At 38.6% G+C, this 12,685-nt stretch overlaps 1 protein-coding gene across 4 annotated transcripts in view; it reads left to right on the top strand.

Moving 5' to 3' along the window:
* HSF2 (heat shock transcription factor 2) overlaps window positions 1–12,382 on the top strand; it is a 44,289-nt gene extending 31,907 nt beyond the window's left edge. The window contains exons 4-13 of one of the 4 annotated variants that reach the window (XM_019520027.1): window positions 14–138; window positions 1,128–1,203; window positions 3,465–3,526; window positions 3,664–3,748; window positions 5,740–5,909; window positions 7,547–7,816; window positions 9,056–9,134; window positions 10,265–10,318; window positions 11,106–11,190; window positions 11,615–12,382. In XM_019520027.1, the coding sequence (XP_019375572.1) occupies window positions 14–138; window positions 1,128–1,203; window positions 3,465–3,526; window positions 3,664–3,748; window positions 5,740–5,909; window positions 7,547–7,816; window positions 9,056–9,134; window positions 10,265–10,318; window positions 11,106–11,190; window positions 11,615–11,898 (1,290 nt within the window). In that variant the 3' untranslated portion in view covers window positions 11,899–12,382. Of the gene's footprint in view, window positions 1–13; window positions 139–1,127; window positions 1,204–3,464; window positions 3,527–3,663; window positions 3,749–5,739; window positions 5,910–7,546; window positions 7,817–9,028; window positions 9,135–10,264; window positions 10,319–11,105; window positions 11,191–11,614 lie in introns of all 4 variants that reach the window. The other 3 variants (XM_019520026.1, XM_019520029.1, XM_019520028.1) reach the window with 3 other exon arrangements.
* Window positions 12,383–12,685: the final 303 nt, after the last annotated feature.

Below are 12,685 nucleotides of genomic sequence, written 5' to 3'. Positions count from 1 at the left end.
CCCCACCCTAAAGGTTTCTTCGTCAAGACCTGAAGAAAACAAAATTCGCCAGGAGGATCTTTCCAAAATCATAAGCAGTGCTCAAAAAGTGCAAATCAAACAAGAGACTATTGAATCCAGACTCTCTGCCTTAAAGCGGTAAATATGACTATGTGAAGGAACTCAACACTAATATCAGATTATTCTAACAGCCAACAGGGCAAACCGACCAATTTCAAACCATGGGTAAAATACATTGGTGCCAGAGGTCCCTGCCGTTTTTTTGTCTTTGCAGAAAGAGAGCTGTAGTGTATAAAACTTGTCTTAACAAAAAACATAGGTTTAATTTTTAAATATTTTCTCTTGCTGGTTTGGAAAGGCAAGTTTCACTGAGACTAGTTCATATAAAAATTCTGGTTACACGGCTTACCGGTCTCTTCCACTATATGAGTTGCTTGCTTAATTGCTGCTCCTGGACATCTGCTCAACTTTACAATTATTAAAGAGTTTGAAATTGTTCTGTGAGCTGAATTTTCAAACTTCTTGCTCAAAATAAAAATTTGGAACAGAGTGTTTATGAAGTTTCATATTCTGCTTGTGGGGTTAATTGGCCCAGTTTGAAATGGAACTAGTTTGTGGTCTTCGGTTTTTTACTTTATTTCTAGCTTCCTATGGCATATCTCTGCTAAATATTTAAACACGGGTTACTTCATTCTGTAGTTGGTCTTTATTTTCGTTTCCCAACTGTTCATAAATGTATTGAATGTTATCCACTAATATGAAAAAAAATCATCTTAATCTAACTTTTTTTTTCTTGAGTCCTAGGAGTACATTAGAGTTGAGATACTGTAGCATTACAGTTTAGAAGTTTTAGCTATCCCATATGCTCTTGCCAAATCTTTGCACTCTAAATAGGTTAGCTGTCAGTGCTCTTACTTACTTCTAAGTAAATTGAAAATACTAGGTTCCTGACATCTGCCATGTTCTTGAATATTTTGTATTTTTATGCAGAGTTCAAAATTAATGTATTTAAAAAGATAGTGGTAAACATCATTGGTCCTAGTTAAGGTTAGATGATGGAGTTTTACTGTTCTTCTAAAAAGGTCAACGCGAGATGTTCACTAGTTTGTTGTTCACCTTTGAAACAGGGAAAATGAAAATCTTTGGAGAGAAGTAGCAGAACTGAGAGCAAAACACTTGCAGCAACAACAGGTTATTCGGAAGGTAAGGCCTCATTTGAGGTTCATGCAAATTCTCCCAGAAATACTGTAATGTGCACGAGCTTCTTTTGTCCTTGCTCTTACTACTTCCATATATGTGTGAAATCTAGATTTCTTCAAAATTAATGAAACAACTCTTTCATCTACGTAAAATGAGCTGTAGCTCAGGCTGTGAAAATCTAAAGCAAAGAAAGATGCCATGGATATGTTTTTACCATGCTGCCTTTTCCTGACAGAAGACTTTCCTTTCTTGGGGCAATTCTGAATCGTCCCATTCTCATTTTGGAGAAAGGCCTGCAGTGGCCCAGCCCAAACAGAATTTTTATATGGATTAAATTCTGCACTAGCAGCACTTGAGTTTTGCTTCCAAAAGCATGCTAGACTAGTATTTCTGGCCACTGATTACAAACTTACCAGAGGAACATGAATTCTACTGAAACTAAGATGCAATTAAAAACTTGAAATCAGCCATGTTTAGTACAAAGTTATCAAACAAAAAAACTGCATCAGTCAAAAAAGTCCCCAACTCTTAGAGATGGTTCTTGTTTCTGCTTTTAGGGGAAGAGCAGTAGATCTGTTCCTCAAGCATTTGTTCTGTCCCTCGCCAATCCATATATTTCTAATAGGTGTGAAATTAATAAAATAGATTAATATTAAAACAAGGCCTTGATTTCTTTCTTTGTTTTTTCCTGTAACACATCTGCTTATCAAGAAATAAAAGCAAGGCTAATTTAATTTGTACATGTTTACAAAAAAAATTTTAAAAATGTAGAGCATGAATTTGAGCAAATATGGACTAGCCTTTATTACACCTTTTTATTTTTGTAATAATTGCTGATTTTATGGGAGTCAAAATATTGGCAGGAGTTTGGGGTTTTTTTAACACCAAACTTTTTTCCATGTGACATCGTGTATCCTTTGACTTGTAGTTGACAAGGGTTTTTTTTTCTTTTGTCTGTTTCTGTTCTGCAAAACTATTCTGATACTGACAAATGTATTAATTATACCTCAGCTTACAAATTTCACGTGAAATTTGTAATTTAAAAAAAGGCTTTGTTAACTCATTCATTAGTAATATAAAACATGCGCTTACGTATCTCCAAATAATGTTACATCTATGGTGCATTTACCAATGGAAGCCATGGTAAAAGTCCTGGGTTTTTTTTCTTATTTAGATACTGATAAGGATCTCATCTATATGATACTGGTTGCTGTTCTGACCATGTAAATTTATTGTGATCATTTAGCGTTAAAATTCACTTCTGAAAGTATTTGCAAGATAAAACAGTTTAGCATTACTTGATAGAATATCTTGTGGGATCTTAGGTGGTTCACTGGAATTACGTTACTAATGTAGCACCACCCTAGCTTTATATTTTGTTTAGGCCACAGGTAAAAATTACTTTATGGACTATTTACATTCCTGTTTGCTTACTGCATTGCTGTTCTGCAATCTGTGTAATAAAGGCTAGTACTGAAGTAGCAGAGTAGTTTCATATACATAGTTTGAGCAAATTAGAGTTGTAAATGCTTGATTTAACAATTATAATTGATTTACCAAGTTACACCCCTTATTTAACAATTGGTATTTTTAAAAACTTGTAATAAGACTTATAGAGTTCAGTTACATGTCCTTCATGTACCACTGTCCTCTGTCAGCACATCATATACTCCCTGACTTGATTTCTACATCAGCGTATCTTACTTTTCACCAGCTGCATAAGTGCATATGTTTTTAGTAAATTTTCATACAATTATATTTTCTAGCAGCTTATTCATTAGAATACTTTTCTTTCTAGGACTTAACCAAATCACAGTTCTTCGGTATACACAGAATGGTTTGGTTCAAAAAGCTTTCTTTCTTTAGCATTTCCCATCTGAAAAGGCCTGTCTTCTTCCTTCCAGTCTTTACAAACATTATCTGGGAATATCTTAATTCTCTTTGCCCTGTTTTCCTTTGATGACTTTGTATAAAGATGCTAGGCAAACTGTATCTGATCAATACTACATCTGAGGTGTCAGATCCAGCCTATGAATGTAGGGCTCGGCAGTATTTGGCTGCAGGTACTTGTGCTGCCCTCTTCTGACCCAAGGTAGGTCATTCTGGCTTGCAGCTAGAAGAAGTTGGCTACTGTTGCCATATACAGCTGATAATTCCTACTGTCTGAAGTATTAGTAGGAGTTGCAAAGTTAAACATGCTGGCTACCCACTAATCTGAAACAACTAGTCATAATAATATTCCTGTTTTGTTTTGTTTTTTGTAGATTGTACAGTTTATTGTCACTCTGGTGCAGAATAACCAGTTAGTGAGTCTAAAGCGAAAGAGGTAAGTACAGTATTGGAAATAATAGTCCTCTGTTACTAGCTAGCTGAGTTTCCTTTTTTTGCTGGCCTGTCTCTTGCTTTTAGAAACATTCTTCATGGTTTAGGCATTTTCACACAACTCTGGTTTCTCTGGTTTAGGCCACTACTTTTGAATACCAATGGAGCTCCAAAGTCAAACCTGTTTCAGCAGATTGTTAAAGAACCAGCTGACGATGCCCATCACGTAAGTTTATTTTAAAGTATTTTATTTGAGCATGTGCCAGCTGGAGGGAAGGAGAGAAGGGTAGACAGAAGTACAGTAAAAGCTCTGTTATCCGACATCCATGGGGGATGCCAGTTAATCAATATCTTCATCAGTGATTTGGACGAGGGGGTGCAAAGCACCCTGTTCAAGTTTGCTGATGACACTAAGATGTGGGGGGATGTGGGCACAATAGAGGGGAGCATCAGGCTACAGTTGGACCTAGATAGGTTACAAGGATGGGCGGAGGAGAACAGGATGGGGTTTAACACGGACAAGTGTAAGGTGATGCACCTGGGGAGGAACAATCGGCACCATACATACAGGCTGGGGAACTCCCCTCTTGTCAGCACGGAGGTGGAAAAGGATCTGGGAGTCATTATTGACTCCAAGATGAACATGAGTCGGCAATGTGGGGAGGCGGCTAGGAAGGCCAACTGCACCTTGTCGTGCATCCACAGATGCATCTCGAGCAGGTCCAAGGAGGTGATCCTCCCCCTCTATGCGGCACTGGTCAGGCCGCAGCTGGAGTACTGCGTCCAGTTCTGGGCGCCGCACTTTAAGAGGGATGTGGACAGCATCGAGAGGGTCCAGAGGAGGGCCACTCGTATGATCAAGGGACAGCAGGGTAGGTCCTATGAGGAAAGGTTGCGGGACCTGAACCTGTTCAGCCTTCAAAAGAGAAGGCTGAGGGGGGATCTTGTGGCCTGTTATAAACTGGTTTGGGGGGATCAGCAGGCGCTAGGGGAGTCCCTGTTCCCCCGAGCGCCGCAAGGAGTGACCAGGAACAATGGTCACAAGCTGGCGGAGGGAAGGTTTAAGTTGGACATCAGGAGGCGCTACTTCACGGTCAGGGCGGCTAGAGTCTGGAACCAGCTTCCATGTGAGGTGGTGCAGGCTCCCACCCTGGGGCTTTTTAAGAGGAGGTTGGATGACCACCTCACTGGGGTCATTTGACCCCAGTACTCTTTCCTGCCATGGCAGGGGGTCGGACTAGATGATCTGCCCAGGTCCCTTCCGACCCTAGAAACTATGAAACTATGAAATGTGCCGGTTCTCCAGCAGGTTGGAGGCATCTTTGCCTGTTCAGGCCACCATGCCTCCTGCCACGTTCGGTGTGCCAGGGCTTTCACTCCCTGGCATCAGTGTGCCAGGGGGACAGGGTGGGGGCCCCACACAGGCTGCTTTGCCCTGGACCATGGTCCTTGAGAAAGAGGTGGGACTCAGCAAAACCGGAAGTGCCACACTGAGACTTCTGGTTTTGCTTTTGCCACATCAATCCACTGCCATAAACAACAGATGCTGTCTATGACAGATGCCAATTAATGGAGCTTTCCAGATGGTAAAGTGCTTTTACTGTAGTAGAATTGGTGAACAGAGTGACTTGAGAGTGGCTGCAATTGGCTTTACTGCCCAGGTAAAGCTGGAGCAGGAGAGATGCTACTGGGGAAAGGTAATTGTTCACTCAGGCAAATCAAGGAACTTCCGGTGAAAGCTGCAAGAAGGACGCAGTAATGTTCTTTTTGAACAGCTTCATAATGGTAGAGTAGGATTAGTGCTCCCACTTCTGTTAAAACATGCATTATACATTTTTTTGCTTTCACGTTAAACCCGTAACACTGACAATGTTTTCCTTCTGGTAACGTACTGTCTAACCAAGTTTTATTTTTATTTAATTTGATCCTTCAGTGTTCTAATACCTATATTCCAATAATTTGGAATGTTACAAAGGCAGTCTCTACAAAATTAGAGGTGTAAGCTCCTTAAGTTATTTTTTGTCTGAAAACAAGTTTTACCAAACTTAAGTGTGAATTTTAAAAAGCCTTGAAATGTATTATGTTCCAAAGGGTTTTTCTGGAATTTTGAGTGGTTTTCTTTCTAAATTACATATTCATTTTAGGACTCCTGAAGTATTTTGGTCTGGTTTCTCATTAGATTGTTTTCCTTTAGATATTTGTGTTTATAATTCTCAGGTACCACTCAACAGAACTGAGGGCTTAAAACAAAGGGAACAGATTTCAGATGACATAATTATTTATGATGTCACTGAGGACATTGGTGATGAAGAAAATGCCATGGGTGATGAAGAAAATGCTCCAATTACTCCTGAATCAAACGAAGATGCCACTTCTGACTCTTCCAAGTAAGAAATCTGTATAAATTAGAGTACAGATGGAACTTGCTATTGTACAATATAGATAACGTATTTTCAGATTTAAGCTCCTATAATACGGTTCAGATAACCTGTATAATTCAGACTGCTTCCTTGACTGAAATGGAAAGTGCAGCTATATCAATTCATGTACATGGTTATCTTTCAATAACCATTTACTATGCAAGTATCTGGCCTCCAGATCTGTGCACTTGTATTAGAAGATAAAGGGCAGTTGCTTTTTTACTGTGGCTAGTTCAGCAAAAACAAAATAATACTGAAAGCTTTAGCTTTTATAAAGATACCATCTGCACACTTTCTCAGTTTGTCTTGGCTTTTAAAAGTAAGATTAAGTTACTTCAGCTTTTAAGGTTTTTATCCTTTAGTATATGATAGCTGACTTATGTCTATCATGTATAAATAATGTCCTCTGAGTTGGTTATTCCAGTCAAATGTTTTTGATGGTAGTCACCAACACTGATCCATTTTGTCAGTTCTGTGGTCTGAATGCTGTCTGTACATATTTCCATTTTACTTATTTTGTGCTATGTAAATTTGTTTTTCTGAATCTATGGTGTGCTTTTTCAGCTACCATCAGATGAAACTTTTATTTAAAATCCAGTTTTATTAGTTGACATTGGAACTACTGAGTTGATATTTGGCAAATGGATGTTTATGAATACAATCCTAAACACAAATCTTAATAAAGGAGTTAAGCTGAGTGGTAACTTTCAGCGGGGGGGGTGTTTTTGTTTTTAAAAAGGCATCAGGACCAAATATCTTCTTCATGCTGTTCTTCACCTTAATGAAGGCTGCATGCTTCTGCCTGATGAGGTGAATTTAGCTTGTCAGCCCTGACAAAGCTTTATCTTTTGCCATGTTCAGTTTTGCTATTTAGTGTCTATTTCCCTTTATAGTCACCACTGGAGTTTTACTTGTGGTTAATGGTCAAGTAAAACAGCAACAACCTTGCAGAAGTTGATACTGTTGGTAGACAGTCAGATGTAAAGTTGGTTTGTCTAGAGCCATGTAATCTGGCCGTGGGTCTCCCCATGGCTCCAGAAGTTTGCCAGTGGGGAAGCGATGGCAATTAACACTGCCACGGCTTCCAGGCCTCCAAATTTCTAAGCTTTGCACAGCTGGCTAGGCCCTGCAGGGAGAGATCAGGCCATGGCTAGAAAATATCAGGCACCACTGGTCTAGACTGATATAATCAGTCTAACTCCAGTTCATAAGAATTAAGAGTTCTAAAAGAACTATTGCAATGTAATTAACCCCAGGAAAATGCCCTGCATGTACTTAAAACTCTTTCCCTCAGAGCTGCACGTGAATGTGTAGTTCTGAAAATCTCCTATTGCTTACAAAATGTACTGTGATACCACTCTTGATATTTTAGTGCATTAAGTTTATTAAAAGTTTGCTGCTTAAATCTGTACCTTACAACTTCAGGTATTTGATACAAACGGACATTTATTTTGGTACCAGTCCTGAACTACTTACAAAGTTCATACTCGGTTATCTAGACAGCTGCTAGCAACGTCTTCAGAATAATACTGTCTAACCCTTTAGCAATCCAGTGTTCTGTAGCCACTTTTATTTCTGTAACTTTTTTCTCTTATGTGTTACAGCTGTAGTCATTCTCCTGATATTGTAATAGTAGAAGATGATAATGAGGACGATTATGCCCCTGTAATTCAAGGAGATAAAAATACAGAACCAGTCACTATCCCAGTCAACGATCCTCTTAGTCCTGTCAGTGACAGTACAAACCCACTCATGTCAAGTGCTGTCCAGCTGAATAACCAGTCAACTCTAACTGCAGAAGACCCAGTGTCAATGATGGATTCCATTCTCAGTGAGAATGGAGTAATTTCACAGAATATCAACCTTCTTGGAAAGTAAGTAGTTTCCTCTTAAAGAAATACTAAGTGTTAACTTCATTTTTGCCACATGGTTGCTTCTAATTATTTTCACTGAATGATGCTTAAAGATATTTGGCAAAGAGTCTTTTAAAATTAGGTTTGCGGTCATTTTTCTGTAATTCAGTATAAAAAAAAAAAAAATCTGAAACCTGTGTAGAAATATCAAAAGGCCTAGTTTGTCTTACCTAGGTTTTCTTTGTTACCTCTTTCTTTACCTCCATGTGTAACTTTAATAGGTTTCTCTCATCCAAAGGGTAACAGTTAGCCTTTGTTACATTTCTTCTTACTATTAGAGATACAATTCCTTTCTGAAATGCTGTATTGAAATTTTTTATTTCATTGTATGACTCTAGTGGTCATTGCCTTCCAACTTGGATGAATCTTTTAAGGTGTATTTCACGTGTGTGTTTATTCTTTCAGACCTGCCTTATACACCATAATGTAGCAAATAGGGGTACAACTTGCCTGTGTTTCCCTTCATTTCTTTTTACCTACTACATTTCTCACATTACTTTTAAGGCTGGATTTTTTTTTTTCCCTCCTGCTGCAAATGAGCTCCCCTTTCTCTCAAACCTTTGCTATTATCATTGCTGTTTAATAATAAATATGACAGACCCTACAGTATCCTTTGTGTTGCATAGCAAAAGAACAACTTGTGTTATCCATTTAATTTTGAGCAAACCAAAAATTATTTTGTCTTCTGAACTATTTTGTAGGCTTAATTTTTCATCCCTGCATGGAACAATTTGATTATGTTTATCCCACAAAACCTACAATATTTTTATAGCATAAACTACAAAATCAATACTTGTTTTCAGTTCTAAAACTTTTCAAATTATACTTGGAAATAAAAAAAAAAAAAAAAAAAAAAAAAAAAAAAAAAAAAAAAAGTCCTTCTGCTCTTAATTGTGGATACAGCGGCAGCATTGTGAGTGTGTTTAAAATAAATAGTGAATATCGTGTACAAATTGATAACCCTCTCTGGGTGGAAAGCAAGGCCAGTGTATTTGTTACAAACAGTCATGGTAGAGTTCATATATGCCTGGTCCAAGCAGCTGAAGTTCAAAAATCACTGTAGAAAACTTTTGTAGGTACATCTCATTTGATATTTATCTTACATTAGTAGATTCAGTGCTGCATTTCAAAGCATAAATGTATGTTGTGTTTTGGGGGGTTTCTGTCTTCTAGAGTTGAACTCTTGGATTATCTTGACAGTATTGACTGCAGTTTAGAAGACTTCCAAGCCATGCTGTCAGGACGACAGTTCAGCATAGATCCAGATCTTCTGGTTGATGTATGTATCTTTTATGTCCCCCTCTAATCTTTATTTTGTGTAGTGATCAAGATAATTAAGGATATTTGCATGAAAAAAATATATTTTCTGTGATATTGTTTTGCTTGAACTTTAAACAGTAAGTACTACACTGCTTGAAGAGCATGCTCAAAATGCTGCAATTATTTATGCTACGTGGAAGAAGTGTTGCATTCATTAGTATCATCATTTTACCTCCATCATCTTGGACAAAAGTAGACAAAGGAACCAGAGATCAGCATTTAGCTCTTGCTCTTCATCTGTGGAGTAGATGGTCCAGTATGTGTATTTGCATCTACTCGGGAAGGAGAGAGGTTGTGAGAGCCTCAGACTGTCTAGGTCTAGGTCCTAGGCTCAGGGATCCAGTGCATTGTGAGGTTTGCGGATGTTTGAATGGAGAACTTCTTTCCCGTAATTCCAGCTTGTGCCAGAAACAGCACACTTAGAGAAGAAGAATGGAATAAGGGGGCGGGGAGATGGAAATCTTAGGTTTAAGGCTGGTATCTAAAAATCTGCTAGTAGTGAGAATACGTGTCCTGGTGAAACTGCATGCAAATAGAGGGAGGTGATCCAGAAGTACAACTGTTAATAGTTTGTATTAGTTAACATTTTCAACTGAAAAATTTAAGTTAGGAGCTAACAGGATTCTGTGTGGTATTTGTAAAAGGTTGTACCACAGTTTCCAGTCCCAACGCTTTTATTCTCCTAGGTCCTTTCTTATCTTTATTTCCCTTAAAATTAACTGACCAACTACATGGCGGTTAAATGGTATGAGTTTGGCATTTCTGGAATTGACTAATGTGACCATTCTGAGCCGGGCATGTACAGACACTGCCACGTAAACCTGAAAAAGTGTGTTACTGTGCCCTGAAGTCACAAAATGCAACAGCCAGCTCTTCTCCACAGATCTTTTCTCAATATATATATATATATATATTTTAACGAATTGGTACTATAGCAGATTTCTAAAAGGTGGTCTCAATCTGTAAGGGGCCTAGGGGCATTATCATAATTATACTACAGGTTTTGCCCCCTAGTGGCACATGCTTACACTGTTCATGCATACCAAAGTGCAGAATTTTAAAAACTTTGATGTGTTTTGTCTTGTTCAGCTTTTTACAAGCTCCGTGCAGATGAATCCCACAGATCATATCAGTAATGCTAAAGTAAGTTTTCAATTGGTATTGTCCAAAACGCACAGTTGTGAGAAACACAATTTGAGTTTATGGACCACCTGTCCTAGAACTGTTCTCTTACTTTTAAATTTTTTTGCATTTGAACAATACTTCTCCTTACATGGGTAGGAAGGTAGCAGTTGACGTTATTCCTGTCCTGCTGACTAGGAGGAAAGGCAAAAAGTGGCAAAAGTTAAGGGGAAAGTGACTGATCTGAACGGGGGTGTGATACACTCTTAAAATTAGTAACTATATAGCACCATTTGGAAGAGCTAAAAATACAGAGGGGTAATAGGAATAATATATGGAAAAAGTGAGGCTAGAATTGGAAGTGGAACTGAGGGAATAAGAGTCAAGACAGCTTGATTGTTTCCCACGTGGTTAGATAATCCCAAACTTGCTTCTGTTCTGGAACACGTAACTATTACCATTTTGTTTTCAAGACTAGGATCTATTAATCATGTAATAAGTATACCACAACTTTCACATGGGTCAGGGGTTGTCAACCAGGAGTATGCATACCCCCGGGGGTACTTGGAAACAGGTTAGGGGATATGAGTGGGCAGGCGGGGATGGAGTGCTGACTGACACCCACCCCCCCGCACCGTGTACCCAGAAGGGGTACGCTCCTTTAGAAAAGGTTGAAAACCCCTGACGTGGTTTATTGTAAAGATTAATCAGGTAGCTTGTCATTTTCTACTTTTTTTGTTACTTGCATCTAGACAGCAGTTCATTTTAAAAATCGTCTCAGGTGTATGTTTTGACTTTCTTTTTTCAGTTGGAGACCAAGGGAATAGAAACTACGAAGAGCAATGGAGCACCACCTGCTTCACAAGATGCACAAAGTTCTAAGCCCAAATCAGGTTGGTACAATCTATGGTAGATGTTTTGCAAGAAAAGTTTTGAAGTTCAACTGAAACTTGAACCAAAAGATGCTTCTAATCTGGTGTTGCAATTACTTTAGTTATGAGCTGTCTGCCTGATATGTTTCATGCTGACAAAAAATAACCGGAACATTACTAATCTGCTATTTGCTCTTGAGAATCTTGTGTTGCACCAGGTGCGAGGACAAACTGAAGGTGCTCTTTCAGACAAGTCCGAACAGAGAATTTTGATTCACCTCATGGTACTCCTCAGCTGTATGTGCAATGGTTTTTAAAAATCAGACTTCAGTATAAAAATAATTATCATGGTTTGTTGCTAATGTAGGGTAAATTAAAAACGTGGCAGTTAGGACTAAGAGACACCTAGTGACACTCCTGTGTATTGCTTTTCTTTCCCTTGTAGATAAACAGCTCATTCAGTATACAGCCTTCCCACTTCTTGCATTCTTTGATGGGAATCCAGGCTCAGCTGTTGAAAGTGGGACCTCTGCAGCTGAATCCATGTCTTCTGTTGATAAAGAAGTGGACGAGCTTCTGGAGAGCAGTCTGGACCCTGAACCAACTCAAAGCAAATTAGTAAGGCTGGAACCCCTGACAGAGGCAGAAGCAAGTGAAGCCACACTGTTTTATTTATGTGAACTTGCTCCAGCACCAATGGACACAGATATGCCATTTTTGGATAACTAACATAATGGATGTTCTGTATATATTCATCAAGATGGAACTATTTATTTAGAGTATGGTTTGGTATCTTTTTGAATTTTTGTAAGTCACTTTTGTTTCAAATTCCACAGTTCCTGTTTACGCAAGGAATCTTCCCCCTACACAAAAAATGGTATTTAAAGAGCTGTTTAACTGGCTTTGTAGCTATCTAAGCTGTCCAGCAGTTCGCATACAAGACATCAGACCAAGTCTATCCTCCTTTATTGTTGTCAGATACTTGGTATTAGGTGTATATAAAAATATCCCACATAATCAAACATTGTGTCAGTAGTAAAGCTTTGTTTTATGTTCTCATACTTTCGGTTCTATGTATGATCGAGTGAATCAGTAATGATCAGCTAAGAGATCAATAGTATTCTGAATGTTTTCTTTCTATACCTGGGTTTGTTGTTGTTGTTTTTTACTTCTGTTTAAATAAATAACTTCAACTTTTGGGGGGGGACCAGGACCTGAAGTGGACACACTTTCTTATTGATTGTTGGGAGTGGGAGAATGGTACTTGCATTTTGGTGGACTCGTTTCTGCTTTAGTTTTATTGGGAGCAAACATACATTGTATTCAAGATGATCTTGAATTTTTAAGATGCCCCTAGACATGGGAAAATATTTAAGTATAGATTTAGAAATAAGTTTATAACTGTCCATATCTGGAATCCAAATAGTGGGGGATTATCCTAAATTTATCTGCTACCACTGTGCTGGGGAACATAGTGGTGTGGAGGTGGGTGGCTTTCCTCCTCCTCCCCCCCCCC

The sequence above is a fragment of the Gavialis gangeticus genome, unplaced genomic scaffold, assembly GCF_001723915.1.
Source record: "Gavialis gangeticus isolate Ggan-Ray unplaced genomic scaffold, GavGan_comp1, whole genome shotgun sequence".
Classification (NCBI taxonomy): Eukaryota; Metazoa; Chordata; order Crocodylia; family Gavialidae; genus Gavialis; species Gavialis gangeticus.
The sequence above is the reverse complement of the archived record's forward strand: the minus strand, read 5'-3'. Positions and strand labels throughout refer to the sequence as shown.